At 50.2% G+C, this 19764-nt stretch overlaps 1 protein-coding gene across 3 annotated transcripts in view; it reads left to right on the plus strand.

Annotated features, from left to right (window-relative positions):
- The window catches only part of MEGF8 (multiple EGF like domains 8), a 65179-nt gene that overhangs the window by 30362 nt on the left and 15053 nt on the right, over positions 1-19764 (plus strand). Inside the window, exons 21-35 of one of the 3 annotated variants that reach the window (XM_083454666.1) lie at positions 796-1044; positions 1855-2051; positions 3323-3533; positions 5369-5588; positions 6443-6575; positions 7543-7757; positions 8961-9071; positions 9876-9994; positions 10083-10287; positions 10765-10936; positions 11233-11396; positions 13255-13426; positions 14360-14591; positions 15649-15778; positions 18733-18943. In XM_083454666.1, the coding sequence (XP_083310792.1) occupies positions 796-1044; positions 1855-2051; positions 3323-3533; positions 5369-5588; positions 6443-6575; positions 7543-7757; positions 8961-9071; positions 9876-9994; positions 10083-10287; positions 10765-10936; positions 11233-11396; positions 13255-13426; positions 14360-14591; positions 15649-15778; positions 18733-18943 (2741 nt within the window). Of the gene's footprint in view, positions 1-795; positions 1045-1854; positions 2052-3322; positions 3534-5368; positions 5589-6442; positions 6576-7542; positions 7758-8960; positions 9072-9875; positions 9995-10082; positions 10288-10764; positions 10937-11232; positions 11397-13254; positions 13427-14356; positions 14592-15648; positions 15779-18732; positions 18944-19764 lie in introns of all 3 variants that reach the window. The other 2 variants (XM_083454667.1, XM_083454668.1) reach the window with 2 other exon arrangements.

Here is a 19764-nt window from a genome sequence, read left to right on the forward strand (position 1 = left end):
AGGTTGCCAAGTCTTTTAGAATCATAGAATCATAGAGTTGGAAGAGACCACAAGGGCCATCGAGTCCAACCCCCTGCCAAGCAGGAAACACCATCAGAGCACTCCTGACATATGGTTGTCAAGCCTCTGCTTAAAGACCTCCAAAGAAGGAGACTCCACCACACTCCTTGGCAGCAAATTCCACTGTCGAACAGCTCTTACTGTCAGGAAGTTCTTCCTAATGTTTTGGTGGAATCTTCTTTCTTGTAGTTTGGATCCATTGCTCCGTGTCCGCTTCTCTGGAGCAACAGAAAACAACCTTTCTCCCTCCTCTATGTGACATCCTTTTATATATTTGAACATGGCTATCATATCACCCCTTAACCTCCTCTTCTCCAGGCTAAACATGCCCAGCTCCCTTAGCCGTTCCTCATAAGGCATCGTTTCCAGGCCTTTGACCATTTTGGTTGCCCTCCTCTGGACACGTTCCTGTTTGTCAGTGTCCTTCTTGAACTGTGGTGCCCAGAACTGGACACAGTACTCCAGGTGAGGTCTGACCAGAGCAGAATACAGTGGCACTATTACTATTACTTTTCCGTGGGGTCGTTGTTTTTCTTTGAGTGGCAGCAAAAAAAAAAAAAATCAACAGCCAGAGGTTTTCCCCATCGGTGGAGGGTCAGCAGAGGGAAATACAGCACTTGCTTAATTTCTCCTTGTCATACAGGTGTTATAGGCAGGGAATCCTTTCAAAGCAAAGGTGGTTTCAGCCCTGGGACCATTGTGAGGGGAATAACGTCTTCCTCTTCCCTTCTGCAGGTGCCTCCCTGGGGATTTCTCAGGCCTGAACACCTTCCTGAACTGCTCTGTGGCCCTCTGGGAATCTCACGGGCTGCTTCCCACCCACCCGGCTCAGTGGTCCTACGGGCAGTGCCCAGATGTGGACGAGTGCCGCCTGGGCCTGGCTAACTGCCATCCCTTTGCCAGCTGCAAGAACACACCCGACTCCTTCGAATGCCACTGCAACCGAGGCTATGCGGGGGATGGGGTGGCGTACTGCAACCAGACGTGAGTAGGGTGGGCACGAGGGGCGGGCAAAACGCTTTCGGCAGGTTTGGGGTGAGGTGGGGGCTGTTCCTTGAACTTGGTTCTGGTTACAGGAACCAGAGACTGTCAGCAAGCAGGCAGAGATTTCTCCCCAGTCTTCACAAACAATGAAGTCTGCTCCCACAAGATTTAGTGGTGGCCACCAGCCTGGCTTTAGAAGGTTACACAGATTCGTGGAGAGTAAGGCTCTCAGTGGCTACGAACCAGGATGGCCATCTGCCATGAATGCTTTAGTTGAGATTCCTTCATTGCAGGAGGTTGGACCAGAGGAACCTTGGAGATACCTTCTATGATTTCATGATTCTGTAATTCTCTCCACTGCCAGAGGCACTATGTTGAGTATCCTGAGCAGGGAAGGATTCTCAGGTGTGGACTTCCCATAGGCATCTGTTTGGCCACTGTGAGAACAGGATTAGATGGGCCTGTGGCAAGATCCTGCAGAGGATTTTCTGACAACCTTCTGATGCCAGGAAGCCCCCTGGCAGGACGCGTTTGTGAGCCTGTGAGGGTCCTTTGACGCCAGACTCCCATCCTTCTGAAACTTCTGTGTTAGTTTGGTTGCGCCTTCTCTATTAATCCAGTCCTTCTGAAGGAAGGAACTTTGGTCAGATCTGTACCATACATTGAAAGCACTTTCAACACGCATTTAAAACTTGTGAGTTCCCCCAGAGAATCCTGGGAACTGCACTTTGTTGAGGGCGTGGGCCCTGTAGCTCTGGGAAGAGCTTTCTCCAGGACTTTCTCCATCTCCCCCTCTCTGTTTTCACACAGCTGCTACGACGAATGCGCACACGGCGAATGCAGCGGAGCCCCCAACTTCACCTGTGTGTGCGACTTGGGCTGGACCTCCGAGACCATCATGGGAGCCACCCCGCCGCCAAGTGGGGTGCAGTGCAATGTGGACTGCGGGTGCCACTTTCACAGCAGCTGTGGGCTCAGCGGGCCCGGCGTTTGCGACGAATGCCAGAGTGAGCCGGATGCTTCTTGTCTCCTCCTTTTCTAATTTATGGTTTTGTTGCATCACTGTTCTTTGGCCACTAAAGCACCGTCAGTGTGCACCTCGGAGGGTATAAGACGGTTTTCGGACTACAACTCCCATCAGCTGTGCTGGTTAGGGCTGATGGAAGTTGTAGTCCAAAACCTGTGGAGGGCCTGAGGTTGGCGATGGTTTGGTATAAGAGGACAGGTCTTCAGTTCTTGCCTCCTCCTTCTCTCCTTCTAGGAAAGGGCCATAGGTCAAGAGGCACACACCTGCCTTGCATGCAGAAGCTCCCAGATACAACCCCTGCCCACCGCAGGAAGGGATGGGAGAGATTTCCTGTCAGAAGCCCTGGAGAGCCACTGCCAGTCCGTGCAGTCAATACAGTGGTACCTCGGGTTACAGACGCTTCAGGTTACAGACTCCGCTAACTCAGAAAGAGTACCTCGGGTTAAGAACTTTGCTTCAGGATGAGAACAGAAATCGCGCAGCACAGCAGCAGCGGGAGGCCCCATTAGCTAAAGTGGTGCTTCAGGCTAAGAACAGTTTCAGGTTAAGAATGGACCTCTGGAACGAATTAAGTTCTTAACCTGAGGTACCACTGTACTGAGCTAGACAGACCCAACTGCCTGACTCAGTGTAATTGTCAGGAGCGAGCCAGCAGTAAATCACACCATGCAAGTTGGGGTTAACTCTTTATTAGCCAAAGCACGCTTGATACAGAGGTGTCATGCCGAACTCATCTCTGGCAGGTCTTGCCCCCATGAAGCCATTCCTGAGACTGGAGGTCCCCACCTCCCCACAACCCTCTAAGTCCCCTCCCTTCCAGGGTGTTTTCCTGCAGCCAACCTCTGCCCTGTGCCCTGCCCTTTTCATGCCTCTTCTGGTTCTGGGAGACAAGTGGGGAGGGGAGCTTTTCGCAGACACCCCTGACTCTTCACCAGACTGACTCATCTCTGCCCCTTGGCCTCTTGCCTCCTGCCCTTCTGCTTCAGCCTCTGGTCCTGGACTTTTCTCTGGCACAGATTCTCCCTGCTCAGTAAACCCTGTTGCTTCTTCAGCTTCCGACACCACCTCCCAGTCTTCTCCTTCTCCCTCTGACCACTCATCGTCATCCCACCTCCACTTCCCAGGCTCTGAGCCTTCTTCCTTTGTGGATTCCCCACCATTCCTCTGTGTCCAGCCAGCCTGTGACTGAATGCAGTTTCCTCCGTTCCTAGTCCACATCGGTCTCATCCTCTTTTTTCTCCTCCTCTGCAGACTGGACCCATGGTGAGCGCTGCCACCTTTGCCGGCCTGGCAGCTACGGGAACGCCACAAATCAGAGCGGCTGCCAGGAGTGTGCCTGCAATGGGCATGGCCTGGAAGAGATGGGCTATTGCCACGGGGCCACAGGAGCCTGTTACTGCGCCCCACCCACCGAAGGGCTTCACTGTGAGCGCTGTGCCCCCGGCTACTATGGGGACCCCAGGTGAGAGAAACTGGTTGATTTGACTGTGGTTGCATCCCCTGTATTACGGCAATACTACCTAAGTTGCACAAATAAGCAACTTCTATTGAAGGCTATTAACCTGAAGAGCTAAGCTGAGCTGCCATGTTCAAGAGCAGTCTATATTACTGACTACCAACTGCTAGATACAAGCTATAGGATTGGCCGCTATAGTCATTGATGCACCTCTGGTTGGCAGCTGTTGTCTGTCACAGCAAAGCAGTTCCTCATTTGGTCTGTGCAAAACTTTGCCCACCTTTTCTAGTTCTCCCACTTTTTGAAATTTCTCGTGGTGGTTGCTGAGGACCGCCAGGGCACTTGCCAAGCACACAGTAAAAGTGGTCATGTTGAACTGCTTTTTCCGCAGCCTGCAGCTCCCCGACTTTCCAAAGACTCGCCTCCTGAAAAACAAAGAAACACAGAGCTCTTCCAACATACATGCTATGGGAATCATCAAACTTTCTATTAATGTTTAGTGTTGTTATATTCTTATTTTAAAGGTCTTTTGTTTCTGGCTGCCCTTCATTTGGGCCCAAACTGCGTATTTTTAATGCAAAACTCTCACACGTCATTAAAGAGGTGCAAAATGGATCGAACTGCTCCCTGATGTGTGCCGTGTACAAGCAAAAAAACAAAGACTGACATACACACACATGCTTCCAGTTTCCTGGAACAGGAAGTATTTATGTAGGGCTGTGTGCATGGCTTGGGTCCATTGCAAAAGGGAAAGCTCACAGAATATGACTGGGAGCAGAATTCAGCTTCCTTTAAGAGGAAAAGTAACAGAAGCTTTCTGGTCATTACGATGGTGTAATGGTATACCTGAAAGTGGGCTGCCCCTGCTGGTTTTAGTACCTTCCATGCCCGCTTGCCTCTCTCACTTACTTGCAAAACCAGAATAAGTTATAAAGGAAAACTTGTGCATAATTGCATAGGTTATACACTTTTGCATAGAATTCTGCAGAATTCTTTGTCATGGAGAATGCCGTCCTGCAGTGAGAAACTCTTACTCCAATAGGGAGGGTTAGGCAAATTAGCTTTACAATCTTCATCCCTGACATTTGGAGGAGTACTGTACTTTTTGCCCCATAGGACGCACTTTTCCCCCTCCAAAAATGAAGGGGAAATGTGTGTGCGTCCTATGGGGCGAATGCAGGCTTTCGCTGAAGCCTGGAGAGCGAGAGGGGTCGGTGCGCACTGACCCCTCTCGCTCTCCAGGCTTCGTGCAGATCTCCGCAAGCCGTGGGAGCCCGCGCTGGGCTCCTGCGCCTTGCGGAGAGTTGCCTGTTCTGGGGGCTGGGGTCGGGGGAAGCTCGGGCTTCCCCCACCCCAGCCCCGCGCCTGGGGGGGGGGAATAATTCCCCCCCTTTATTTCCCCCCCCAAAAACTAGGTGCGCCTTATGGGACGGTGTGTCCTATAGGGCGAAAAATACGGTAATTGCCATCTCTGTTTTTTTCTGCTTCTGCTTACCTCCAAGACAGACTGGCTCCTGCGGAAGCTAATTATGGGCTATCTTTTCCTTCCCCGTCCTAAGTTAGCAGGGTGGGAAGAGAGTTGGTGGTTTTTAAAAATAAACACGCTGCAAAATCACCAAAACAAAGCACTGTTTAAGCCTCCCGGCCGATTCTTCAAAAGACCAAGGCGATGCCAAGTGGCCATGCTGTCATTTTCAGAATTTCTGTTAGGTTGGGCCAGACTTAGCAGTTCTTTAAAGGGCAGGGTGACTTCGCGCAGCCCTTCATGACAAAACCAAAAAGATTTGTTTTGGCAGTGCCACGGCTGCGCTATTATTGTCTGCTTTATTTTTATCCACCAGAAACGAGGGCGTTTGCTACCAGGAGTGTGTGGGGCGCTCCTTGCTTGCCAACCTCTCTTCCTCTTCGTCGTTGAGCTCTCAGCGGGCTGGGGGTCCCCCGCAGGGTGGGCTCTCCTACTGCGTCTGGGTCTTGTCGACCACCGAGGACATGCAGCCCTGTCGGCCTGAGCAGATCTGCCCTACCATCACCCTTACTATCCAACCCGATACCCTCTGTATGGTGAGCACAGGGGGTGGGGGGCACAATGGGGGCCAGGGGGCTGGTTCTGTAGGCAAGGGCTATCTCCCAGAGGCAGATGCTTGTCATTTAATACATTAGTAATGTCAGAAATCAGCAGGAGGAGATGGACATGACTAAAGCTTCCTCATTCTTTTGTTTTCTATGGCATTTGGCATATTTTGCCTAAAAACATACTGCTGTCTCTCAAAAGCATGTCTGGAAGCATGAAGCCTTGTTTTTTTTTTAAGGGGGAGGCAGTTTCATGGGGCGCTGGAAGTTTGAAATCTTTCCCCATCTCTTACAATGAGATATTGGCGCAAAAGATTAGAGTGGCATTGTAAGAATTTCCACCACCCTCCTTTATCTCTCCCAGTTTATTTAATGGAGCCCAGTCGTGAATGAAACAAAATCCAAACTGGGCAAATACCTCCCCCCCCCCACATTTCTTGCCGCTGAATCACCCACAAAATCTCGTCCCAAAAATGCATGTGTATTTCTCTAAGCATATGTTTGTTGTGAACTCGCTTTTTAGCACACTAATTGCAGGAAATGGGTATGAAAAATCACTTGAGAACTTCATCTAGATCAGAGTTTCCCAAGTTTGGGTCTCCAGCTGCTTTTGGACTACAGTTCCCATCATCCCTGACCACGGGGTCCTGCTAGCTAAGGATGAAGGGAGTTATAGTCCAACAAGAGCTGGGGACCCAAGTCTGGGAAACCCTGATCCACAGCCCCTGTTGGAAGTCACAGAACAGAAACCAGAGGGCTGTATTTAAAAAACGTAGCATCTCTTTGAAGCAAGTTTGATCCAATGCTGATAACTCATGCTTGCTTCCCCTTTGCTTTCTCCTTAGAATAACTATGTCTATGCCTTTGATGGACTTCCTGACTTCCTGGACACGGGACTGATCCAATTGGATCGCACTCTCATTGGGGCTTTCTGCGGCCAGGGCCGTCCCCGTCCCATCACTGTGGAGGCCGTATCAGGTAGGAAGGAGGAAGGAGGTTGGATTCAAGAGTTTTGATGCAGGGTGTGAACTTAATGAATTTGTTTGCTAGTCAGATCAGTGGTCTACTTAGCTCCACGTTATGACTTGACTATGGCGAATTGCATACCTTTATGTGAAAGACAGGGTTCAATTCCTTTCCCATTAGTGAGAGACAATAAAAGCTTACGAAAGGCATCTCTTTGGCTGTGTGTTGTGGAGCAGCCCCTCTAATGACAGGCAAGCTTACTCTCACGATAAACCATCTGCAAGCTTTGCACTGAAGAACTCCTGCGACGCTTCTGAGGACCCTCAGGATGTCCCTAGAAGAACACAATATAAATTCCTGTTTTGTTCCTCCACACTCTCGCCCTGATAAAGGAAATTTGAATCCTTCTATGCAATGGTTCAGTTGGTTAGACTTGTGGTATAGGGACATGGGTGGTGCTGTGGTGTAAACCACTGAGTCTCTTGGGCTTGCTGATCAGAAGGTCGGCAGTTCAAATCCGCACAAGAGAGTGAGCTCCCGTTGCTCTGTCCCAGCTCCTGCCAACCTAGCAGTATGAAAGAACGCCAGTGCAAGTAGCTGTGGTGGGAAGGTAAACGGCTTTTCCGTGTGCTCTGGTTTCAGTCCCGCTGCACCAGAAACTGTTTAGCCATGCTGGCCACATGACCCGGAAAGCTGTTTGTGGACAAACGCCGGCTCCCTCAGCCTGAAAGCGAGATGAGCACTGCAACCCCCTAGTCGCCTTTAACTGGACTTAACTGTTCAGAAGTCCTTTACCTTTACCTTTTTGCCTAGACTTGTGGTGCTGATAACGTTACAGGTTCAGTCTCCGTATGGGACAACTGCATGTTCCTGCATTGCTGGGGGTTGGGATAGATGACCCTCAGGGTCCCTTCCAACTCGGCAGTTCCATGATCTAGGAATGCTGCTCCTCTGATTCTCTCCCTCCCTGTACTTGCAGGCCTTCTGGTCATCTACTACGAGGCCAACTCCACCGAGGCTTCGGGCTTCAACGCTACCTACACGGTGCACCGCTGCCGCCCCAGTTGCCACCCCAACCAGGAGTGCCAGGAGGGGAGCTGTATCTGCAGAAACGGCTACACAGGGCCCAGCTGCCAGTTTCAGATCTGCCCAGGCAACTGCAGCGCTCATGTGGGGCAGGGGGTTTGCAACAGGGTGAGCCCTGGGGGTTTGGTTTATGTGTGTGCATGAAGGGAAGAAATATTTCAGAAGGGTCAAGGGTGGCCTCGGACAAGGGGGAAGAAGAAGAAGAGTTTCGATTTGATATCCCGCTTTATCACTACCCTAAGGAGTCTCAAAGCGGCTAACAATCTCCTTTCCCTTCCCCCCCCCCACAACAAACACTCTGTGAGGTGAGTGGGGCTGAGAGACTTCAGAGAAGTGTGACTGGCCCAAGGTCACCCAGCAGCTGCATATGGAGGAGCGGGGAAGCGAACCCAGTTCATCAGATTATGAGCCTACTGCTCTTAACCACTACACCACGCTGGCTCTCCAGTTTTGGTTTCTGCCCAGGGAGTTTAGGAGCTGACATGGGTGCCCAGTCAAAAAGCATTCCCGAGCTTGGAAGGCATTAAGTTCCAGGCCTGCTCTGCAGTGAGACGGGTATGTCCAAAGGGCCTTGCACGACAGCATGACAAAAGCAGTGCTTGGATACAGGTAGGGTTGGCTGCATTCTGCTGAGCAGAATGGTGGCAGGGTGGGTAACTGAACATAGGTGAGGTGGTCTTGAGTCTACACCTTAGGAAAAAGCAGGCAAGCAGACTGTGGGTAGAAGTGCAGGAGTCATATTTGATGACGGACTTTGCAGAACTTGATAGACTGACAGGAAGGATCCGAAATTGACGAGATCAGAGATTTATAGAAGATTGGGAAAAGTTTACAGAGTATATGCATAATCTAAGTGAAAAGCAAATAACGCTTGTAAGCTTCAATGAAGCTCTGTAAGAAGAAATGTTAGAATATGAGTAAAATAAGACTTAATTTACAAAAATAATAGATGGAAGGTTTTAGAAATGTGTAAGAAATTAAGAAGGGAAGGAGTATCAGTCAAGTTGAGGGAAGTCAAAAAATATATATATAAAGGAGTCATATTTAGTTGCTCATCGACATATGAAAATCTCCAGAAAGTACCCAGGAGTTGCCTGGGTACATTGCTTGTACAAGCCATTGCATCTAAACCTGTCTCCCAAGAGCCTCAGGTGGTTTGACGGTGGCCTTTGAGTATTGTGATGGCAGTGCAGAGCCAGTTCCAGTTTCCAAAATTTGTACGCGCTGTGCATAGGCTTTCTCCTGTGAGTCTCATTGTTTTCCCACCCTTCTCTGTCTCTCTGTCTCCTCCCCTCCCCATCTTTTCTCTAGAGCCTGGGTCTGTGTGTTTGCAGCGATCGGTTTGCCGGCAAAGATTGTTCCATCCCTCTAGATGCTGGCAAGATCATTTGGGAGACCTTGATCGACACCCAGCTGACAGCTGTAAGTGAACCCCCACATCCCTTGAAGGCTCCCTTTGACATTAGCTTTTCGGTTCATTTTATCTGTCATCCGGCCTGGGGCCTCTTTGAGCCATGAGAACGGGTAATTTATCACTGAGAGCATACTGCATTAAATAAATAACAGTTTTGCTGCTCTGAGCAATGTCACTCTTGAAAATAGCTGTGCTTTGGGCTTATTACACACTCAGGGCATCTAATCAGTTTGTCCTCTATCTGAGGAGGAGGGCAACTGACATGATCAAGGATCTGGAAGCCAAGCCTTATGAGGAACGGTTGAAGGAGTTGGGTTTGTTTAGCCTGGTAAAGAAGAGAGGGAGAGGAGATATGATAGCCATCTTCAGATGTCTCAAGGGCTGTCACATGGAAGAGGGAACAAGTTTGTTTTTTCCTGCTCTGGAGGGTAGGACTCAAACCAATGGCTTCAAGTTACAACAAAAGATATTTCAACTAAACATCAGGAAGAACTTTCTGACTGTAAGAGTCGTTTGACAGTGGAATGCTCTCCCTCAGGAGGTTGTAGACTTTCCTTCCTTGGAGGTTTTTAAGCATTTTTAACATCTGCCATGGATGTTTTAGCTGAGATTCCTGCATTGCAGGGGGTTGGACTAGATGACCCCTGGGGTCCTTTGAGCTCTACAATTCTGTGATTTTACGCACTCAGGGTCTCTGTAGCAGCCTGACTGGCCACTAAGTGGGCATAGATGCAGAAAGACCCAGGACAAAGGGGGTGCTCTGGAGTTGACTCCAGCACTATAATCTAACCCTCACCTGTGCATTTTCCAAGGACACAGCCAGCCGGTTTCTTCACCGCCTGGGCCACACCATGGTGGAGGGGCCGGACACCACGCTTTGGATGTTTGGGGGCATGTCTCTGCGAGAGGGGATGCTGGGCAACGTGTACAGGTAAGAGACCCTCCCCCTGCCAGGCTTATTCCAATGGGCCGCCCCTGCCTTTCCCATCCTGGCCATAGAGGGCACTGTGTCTCTGCAGATACTCCATTGCCGAGCGCCGCTGGACCCAGATGCTGGCAGGGACGGAGGACAGAGGCCCAGGGCCCAATCCTCGGTACTTTCACGCAGCCGCCTACATCCCCTCCTGCAAGGCAATGTATGTGCTTGGTGGACTGACGACCGACGGGGTGGCCAACGACTTCTGGCTGCTCAACCTCACCACTTTGCAATGGAGGCTCGTGCAGGTAACCCCCCTCATTTAGCCTGCGAGTGGTTGGCAGGTCCCTGTTAACTGGATCAGGCCAGTCCACTTCCAACAGCAGGCAACCAGATTCTTCCAGGACACTCCCAAGCTGGGCGTGTACCTTTTCCTGATCCGAAACTGTGGGTGTTGGCAGCAGATTATTACATGACCGATTGAGGAATGAGGAGAGCACCTGAGTGCGGGAGGTCTCAGGGCAAAGCCCTGGGGTTAATGCACAAAGCATATGCTCCTCTGTTTCCACAATGCAGCCTACTGGTTTCTTCTCGGCCATCCCATGGTGGAGGGGAAGGAATGCATTTTAGCCTATAAATGGCCCCCTCACATTCCACCAGTGTTGCTGCAGATAAATCCACATTGGTGGAAAGAGGAAGGAACGCTGTGCCCCACACCCTGTGCCCTTCTCTTTCATATGACCTGGATCCTGACAGGTTCCCTGTTCCCTTCCCGACTTCTCCAGGACCCTCTCATCCCAGCCGTGGCCGGTCACACACTCACGGCTCGCCGTGGCTCTTCCCTGCTCCTGATCGGCGGCTACTCCCCTGAGAACGGCTTCAACAAGAAACTGCTGGAATATAACGTCGTGTCGGAGAGCTGGCGTGCCGGGAGTCAGGCTGGAACGCCCCCTACAGGTAGGGGATCCTTTTGACCCACTGTTGGGCCCTGAGATTAACTAGGTGGTTACGGAGCCAAAAAATGCTCCTTTTGAGAAGGCAAGGTTGCCTTGATTGGAGACAGTCGCCTCTTCTCAAAGCTCTAAGACAGGGAATCCCAGAAATCCTTCGCACCACAGTTGCAAGGCGTGCAGGGAAATGTTACAAATGTCCCACAGTGCCTGACTCCGTATTTCCACTAGTGAGATCAAACACAGACCCAGCCCCCAGTCCCACCCAGCAAACAAACACCTGGTATTGAATTTACTTTTCAGGTCTGTACGGACACTCGGCTGTGTACCACGAGGGCACGGATGCCATCTATGTCTTTGGCGGCCATCGCTTCCACGTGGAGATGGTTTCTGCTTCCCCTGAGCTCTACAGCCTTTATTATCCCAACCTGACCTGGAGCTTGCTGGCTCCGTCTCAGGGGCCAAAGGTGAGATGCTGTCAGAGCAGAAATGTAACAGTTGCGGCCAGGGTGCTGTTAAGTACTAGCCTCCCCAAAAAGACACAGGGCTTCTGGTATGGAGAAACCACCAGAGAGTTTCCCAGTGTGAAGACTCTGCCCATCTTTTGTGCCGCTATTGAACAGCCCTGAGGCCCAGAATGAATTATGAGGTCTGTTTAGCACTGTCTGTGAGATTCCTGCATTGGGAGATAACCCTCTTGGTCTCTTCCAGCTCTACAAGTCCATGTGTGCAGGGAAATGTAGGATAGTGTAAGCGAGAAAAGATTCATTTTCAAACACAGATCAGGTTGAGGGAATGAGAAAGTGGTGTGTGTGTGCCTGCACCTGTGTCATGTGTGCCCTCTTTTGCATATACATGCCAGGAGAGGTGAGATCACGTAGAACGTAGGCAAGCTCAGTGCAAGAAGTTTGGGTGTTTGAGGTGGACAATCCCAATGACTCTGCTGCTTCACACAAAGCACAATTAAGCAGGAAGTTTAAATATGTGTCATGGAGATCGGAAGATAGGAATCTAGGAAGCTGCTGCCTTATGCAGAATTAGAGCTATCCAGTTCAATACTGTCTACACTGACTGGCAGTAGATCTCCAGGGTTTCTGGCAGAGGGCTTTCCAAATCCTATCTGAAGTTGGTCCAGGACTGAGCTTGGGATCTTCAGCGTGAAAAGCAAATCTTATGCCCCCGATCTACTGCCCTTACTGAATGATTTCATGGCCAGGATCTCCCCCCGCCCCCCGATATGGGAGGAGGAGCGAGCTGCCTTGAGCGAAACCTTTGCACAGAACAATGTAAGGGCATCAGCTGAAGCCTTATATCACTCTCGGCAATTTGTCTTCTCTTTCCTGCGGAGGATTTCGTTGTTCCTCCTGCCCGAGTGAGTTATCTGCTGTCTGGTATAGGTTGGCCATGATGAGCACATGATCCTGTAAACACTTGACAGAGCCATCATTTCCCCAGGGAGGGTGCTTTGCCTCCTTGCAATTTCAGTGATGGAACAATTTAGCATTTTTTTTTCTTTCCCTCCTTCCCTTGCACTTACTGTGGGATGGGAGTCCAAAGCCACCCACTCCAGCTCTTTCTTGCATTAACCACAAGGGTTTTGTTATTGGGGTCCTAAGCCGTGAAGAGCTTTAAAGGTCAAAACCAGTGCTGTTCCTTTGGATGGTCAGGGCAGGCAGCCAGTATATTTGGAACAGAATTGTTATAATTATAATCATAATTTATTATTTATACCCCGCCCATCTGGCTGAGTTTCCCCAGCCACTCTGGGCGACTTCCACTGAATATTAAGAACAATACAGCACCAGAGATTAAAAACTTCCCAAAAGTTGTCTTTTAAAAGTAAAATAGTTGTTTATTGCTTTGACATCTGACGGGAGGGCGTTCCACAGGTCGGGTGCCACTACCTAGAAGGCCCTCTGCCTGGTTCCCTGTAACTTGGCTTCTCACAGCGAGGGAACCGCCAGAAGGCCCTTGGTGCTGGACCTCAGTGTCCGGGCAGAACAATGGGGGTGGAGACGCTCCTTCAGGTATACTGGGCTGAGGCTCTTTAGGGCTTTAAAGGTCAGCACCAACACTTTGAATTGTGCTCGGAAACATACTGGGAGCCAATGAAGAATATATATTGTTATAATATAGTCTGTCCTGGAGAGTCAGAGCTTAGCCATCTCTGTCTTTCGGGTGAGCGTAGAATCCGGCGGGAAGAATGGGCTTGAGAAGGGGCCCCGTGGAGTACGAGGCTCATATTGGGGGGAATTGTGATATGCTATTACTAAATGGCTCTTTCCTGTCTTTCCTGAATCCTTTGTTCCCTACTACCCTCACCAGCCTCTGGCTCACTTCTTCCACGTCGCAGCAGTACTGAAGGACACCATGGTGGTGATCGGAGGGCGCACAGAACGCGAGAATTTCACCAACCACCTTTTCTTCTACCAGCTAAACTGCAACACCTGGATCCTACCCAACAGCACAGGTCAGGGCTGGGATGGTTTTTTTGGAGGTATAGGATTTGGCATCAGTCTGTGGCCCAATGACCTGAGCTTCCTTACAAATAATACTCCCTGGTCCCTATTTGACATGCAGAATAAATGATGCAAGTCATTTTAATTTGCAACGAAACATTACCTTATTGGTTCAGAATTTGATTCGATTGCCACAGATCCCTAGGGCTTCAAGTCCTCCATGTTTGTACATGTGATAAAGGAGAGCGGGTTAGCCTCCCACAACGTGGACTGACTGACTGTAGGCATGTGCCCACCTGTTATCCATGGTTAGGTAGCAGAGGGCACCCCGTAAGGAGTTCTTGCTGTCTAGTGTGGGTATTTCTCTACCCCTCCATTTCAGCTACCTGTACTTAGCATTACGTTGATACCAGAGTTTTTGCCAAACAAAGCTAGTGCCAAATCCATTTCTGAAGCTGCTTTCACGCTCTCACTTGGCATAAACCATGGTTAGCTGTTCATTGTAGACAGAAAGCTAACCATGGTTAGCTATGAACTTGAAAAGGGTGCCTTTGTGAGTGGAGGGCAGAGAGTGTGGCCTGCAAGGTGCTTTCAGTTGTTTAGAAGACTGCCCAGTGTTACGTCTGCGCAGGGCCCTTGTAGAAATTATATTCATTTATCTAGTGAAGCGAGGGGGAACCTCTGGCCCTCTGGACGTCAGTAGATTTCAGTTCACATCATTCCTGTTCACTGGCCAAGCTGGAGGATGAGATCCCCTTCCCATCTGCTGCTTCCTAAGTTCCCTAGTGCTTTCTCATCTTCTCTGTTTGCCTTGCAAATCGTTTCCTTCTATACATTTCTGAAAGAACACCTTCAGTTGCTCGATTTGGCTGCATAGGTGCATTTATGTGCTTCCGGCCGCTGTCCTTAGCCCTGTGTGTTCTCTCTCCAGTTTTGCTCATCTGTGTGTTTCCTTTCCCCCTCTGCAGCAGAAGCAGTCGTGGGAGAGCCCATCATGGAGTCCATTGCCCACGCCGTGGCCGCTGTCGGAGGGCGCATCTACCTCTCCGGGGGCTTCAACGGGGTGGCGCTGGGGCGCATGGTGGCCCTCTCCGTGCCCTCCGATCCTTGCCTCATCTTCAGCAGTCCGGAAGCCTGCAACAGGTCCAACGCCAGCTGTACCTGGTGCCACGCCAGCTGCCTCTCTGCAGATGCTGCCGAGAGGTGAGGAGGGGCAGAGTCTGGGCAAGCGGCAAAGATGAGAGTGGCCGGACGGTGCCTCTTGTTAGGAAACAGGACGGTGTGGTTAGCGGTTGGGGTGGGACTAGGCAAAAGCAGAGAGAAGAACTGGGGGCTGGAGCTGTTTGGGAGGAGCTCATTGGTGGCAGAAGGTGCACAAGTAGTCATGGGAGTTAAAATGAGACATTGCCAAAGCTCCATCAGGTGCCTTCAGGTTATTGTAATGTAGCCATTCTAGGGAGTGCACAATGGTTAGCGAACGGATTTCACATTCGTGCTGCGTAGTTCCATAAAGTTCTATACAGAAGGGACACTGAATCCTCTACCCCAAAAAATCACATTGTACTCCTAGATCCATAATTTCCCATAAAGTACAGACGAGTGCTCCCCTTCCGGTTGCTCCCTTGCTAATTCGTTTTCCAGGTTCTTCAACTTTGCCAAAACTCGCTTGAGCCTAACCAAACCACCATAGATACACCAAATTCCATAACCAAACGGATTAACTTTTGAATCTCAGCTGATAGATGGTTGAATCGTTTATTGGGAACAGCGTACCACCTGTTCTTAATTCTTTCATTGTGAAAATTGCTTTAAGACCCTTAATTTGGTTGTCCTCTTCCATCTTTATTTTACTTTCATTGTTTCCACGCAAGCCAATTTTGTTTGCTCTCATCCCATAAACTTTTTTTCATCCCTTTCCCCCATTTGTTTAGAGCAGGGATGGGGAGTCTGTAGCCCTCCAGATGTAGTTGACCTCCGGTTCCCATCACCCCCAGCCATCAGGTGAGGGATGATGGGAGTTGTAGTCCTCTGGAGGCCTACAGGAAGATGGAGGTGGCCTTCTTTAACAATGTGATTCATCATGATAGCCTCTCATTTTAGAGAATTTCGCTCCCTTTTAAAAAACAAATAAATCTGGGGGATGCAGATCATGCATTGAGAAGGTTGAGCAAATAGGGTTGACCCTATAGGTATAGGAGGAGAGTTTGGAAGAGTTTCCCCCCCACTGAGCTTCCTGGTTGCTCTCCCTTCCTTCCTGCAGGCAGGGCTGTTCTGGTGGGACCTCCTGCTTCCCCACCCCAAGGTCCGCAGATGAGTGCCGCCGGCTGAGGACCTGCAGCGAGTGCCTTGCCCAGCACCCTCGTGCCATGGCCCACAGCCTGGGCATTCCAGTGAGTAGCCCCTAGCCCACCTCCTGGCAGCTGGCCCACTGCCTGGGGAGCACCTCTTCTTCCTTCCGTGTTGGAGGTTGCGGGGCTTCCAAACTCTGCACTTCTGCATTCACTTTCAGGGAGCGCCAGAGGCAGGTGGTGGCCTTTGGATCACACTGTAGTAGCACGTAATCCCCACCTCTCCAGTTCCCGATGCTCCCCGAATTGGGTGCAGGGGAATGATAGGGAAGTGCAGAATTCGAAGCGTGGCTTCCAGGTACTCCAGCGTGTCCCAAGGGAGAACAGGGAGGGGGAAATGGCAAAAAGGATTGAGGACAGAATTGGGGTCCAAGATGACCCTAACAGATTGGAGAACTAGGCCCCAAATGAACTTCAGTAGGGACAAATGGGAGGTTCTGCACTTAGGCAGGAAGAACCAGCTGCACGAATATAGGATGGGGGACACCTGGCTTACTAACAGTACATGTGAAAAGGATCTAGGGGTCTTGGTGGACCACAAGCTGAACATGAATGAACGGTATGATGTAGCAGGAAAAAAGGGCTAATGCTCTTCTAGGCTGCATCAACAGAAGTACAGTGGTGCCCCATAAGACAAATGCCTTGCAAGACGGAATACCCGCTAGACGAAAGGGTTTTCCGTTTTCAGAGGTGCTTCGCAGGACGAATTTCTCTATGGGCTTGCTTCGCAAGACGAAAATGTCTTGCGAGTTCCTGCGATTTTTTTTCGCTCCCCGCCCCCTTTTTCTAAGGCACTAAGCTGCTAATAGCCTTTTAGCAGCTAATCCGCTAATCCCTTAAGCCTTTAATAGCCGCTAATAGCCGCTAAACCGCTAATAGCGCTAATCCGCTAATAGGGTTGCTTCGCAAGACGAAAAAACCACTAGACGAAGAGACTCGCGGAACGGATTAATTTCGTCTTGCGAGGCACCACTGTACAGTGGTACCTCAGGTTACATACACTTCAGGTTACATATGCTTCAGGTTACAGACTTCTCTAACCCAGAAATAGTACCTCGGGTTAAGAACTTTGCTTCAGGATGAGAACAGAAATCGTGCTCCGGCGGCGCGGCAGCAGCAGGAGGCCCCATTAGCTAAAGTGGTGCTTCAGGTTAAGAACAGTTTCAAGTTAAGTACAGACCTCCGGAACGAATTAAGTACTTAACCCAAGGTACAACTGTATAGTGTCCAGATCAAGGGAAGTCATAGCACCACTCTGTTCTGCCTCGGTGAGACCACACCTGGAGTCTTGTGTCCAGTGCTGGGTACCACAATTTAAGATGGATATTGACACGCCGGAATGTGTGCAGAGGAGGGCGACAAAGATGATCAAGGGTTTGGAAACCAAAGCCTTATGAGGAACAGTTGTAGGAATTGGTATGTGTAGCCTGGGAAAGAGGAGAGTGAGAGGAGATAGAATAGCCATCTTCAGATATCTAAAGGGCTGTCACTTGGAGGATGGAGCAGACTTGTTTTCTTCTGCTCTGGAGACTACGACCCAAACCACTGAAAGGAGATTCTGACCAAACATCAGGAAGCCATTTCTAACAGTAAGAGCTGTTTAAAAGTGGAACGGACTCCCTCGGAAGGTGGTGGACTATCCTTCATTGGAGGTTTTTAACCAGAGGTTGGATAGCCATCTGCCGTGTATGATCTAGTTGATATTCCTGCATTGCTGGGGGTTGGACTCGGTGACACTCAGGGTCCCTTCCAACTCTACAATTCTATGATGGAATGTGATCTGACTAACTGGCTGACTGACCGGACCCAAAGGGTGCTCATCAATGGTTCCTCTTCATCCTGGAGAAGAGTGACTGGTGGGGTGCCACAGGGTTCTGTCTTGGGCCCGGTCTTATTCAACATCTTTATCAACAACTTGGATGATGGACTCAAGGGCATCCTGATCAAATTTGCAGATGACACCAAACTGGGAGGGGTGGCTAACACCCCAGAGGACAGGATCACACTTCAAAACGACCTTGACAGATTAGAGAATTGGGCAAAAACAAACAAGATGAATTTTCAAACTACAAGAAAGAAGAAGATTCCACCTAAACATTAGGAAGAACTTCCTGACAGTAAGAGCTGTTCGACAGTGGAATTTGCTGCCAAGGAGTGTGGTGGAGTCTCCTTCTTTGGAGGTCTTTAAGCAGAGGCTTGACAACCATATGTCAGGAGTGCTCTGATGGTGTTTCCTGCTTGGCAGGGGGTTGGACTCGATGGCCCTTGTGGTCTTTTCCAACTCTATGATTCTATGATTCTATTCTATGCTTCTTTGATTCTGATTGCAACCCCTAATTTCCTCCTACAGTTCAGCATCAATGCTACTCAGAGCACACTGAGCGCCAGAAAGGTTACAGTGCCAGTTTATTTATTAAAACGTTTGCATACTCCTGCCTTACTTTTAAAAACCAACGTGGTTTATGACAGCCATACAATAAAAACCATATCAAAATATAAATTTGTGAAATAGGCTTATACAGTCATACCTTGGGTTAAAGTTGCTTCAGGTTGAGCGTTTCCAGGTTGCGCTCCACGGTGACCCAGAAGTAATGGAACACGTTACTTCCGGGTTTCGCTGCTCGCGCATGCGCAGACGCTCAAAATGACGTCATGTGCAGAAGTGGCGAATCGTGACCCGCAGACACTCGGACGCGGGTTGCACTGTATAAGCCAAGGGGTTATACGGGGTTGGGGAGGGAAGCATTATCATAGAATCATAGAATCATAGAGTTGGAAGAGACCACAAGGGCCATCGAGTCCAACCGCCTGCCAAGCAGGAAACACCATCAGAGCACTCCTGACATATGGTTGTCAAGCCTCTGCTTAAAGACCTCCAAAGAAGGAGACTCCACCACACTCCTTGGCAGCAAATTATCGCCAGCCTTTGGTTTGTAGTGACCGTTCCCCAGTCATGGAGGCTTTGACCTTGTATTCTGACCCCCCCCCCCCCGCAGGCCTTACCCCAGTGCAAGTGGTGCACCAACTGCCCCGAGGGCGCCTGCATCGGCAGCACCGGCAGCTGCACCTCGGAGAACGACTGCCGCATTAACCAGCGCGAGATCTTTGTCGCCAGCAACTGTTCGGAGATCTCGTGCGAGGCCTCGGACTGCGCCAAGTGCACGGCGTCTGGGAAGTGCATGTGGACGCGGCAGTTCAAGCGCACAGGTGAGGGGCAAGAGGTGGGGGCCGGTGGGGGCAGGGAGGGCCTTGCAGGCGGAGGGAGAAAGAGCCACGGGGAAGGGGCTGCTCAGGAGTGCAAGGGGGAGGCAAGTGGGGATTTTGTGGCTGGAAGGCCCAGGAGGGGAGACTGCTCTTGGGCACGGGACCTGCCTGAGGGCTTGCCAGGGGCCTCTGGTTGGCCACTGTGAGAATGGGGGGTTCTGGATTAGGAGGCCCAATGGCCTGATCTTACGTTATTGGGTGCTTCAGGACAGAACACCACACTAAGTCAGATAGTGGTCAGACAGCCACTACTACTACTACTACTACTAATTTTTATTTATACCCCGCCCTTCCAGCCAAGGCCGGGCTCAAGGCGGCTTACAAGCAATAATAAAAACAAGTTGAATGAATACAACTTAAAACAAGATTAAAATACAACATTAAAATACTGAAATATTAAAATGCAGCCTCATCACAGGAGGAGAAAGGAAAAAGAAAGAGGGGGAGGGAATCAAATTGGCTCCAAGCCAAAGGCCAGGCGGAACAACTCTGTCTCACAGGCCCTGCGGAAAGAAATCAGATCCTACAGGGGCCTAGTCTCATGAGGCAGAGCGTTCCACCAGTGTTGAAAAGGCCCTGGCTCTGGTTAAAGCCTGTCTAACTTCCTTAGGGCCCAGGACCTCTAGGGTGTTGCTATTTATGGACCTTGAGGCTCTCCGTGGCGCATACCAGGAGAGACGGTCCTGTATGAGGGTCCTAGGCCGTAGCGAATCAAGGGCAGATTTAGAGGAGCGGTTCAGCCTCAGAGGTTCAGGGATGCTGTG

The sequence above is a fragment of the Podarcis tiliguerta genome (assembly GCF_965153285.1).
Source record: "Podarcis tiliguerta genome assembly, chromosome: 8".
Classification (NCBI taxonomy): domain Eukaryota; kingdom Metazoa; phylum Chordata; class Lepidosauria; order Squamata; family Lacertidae; genus Podarcis; species Podarcis tiliguerta.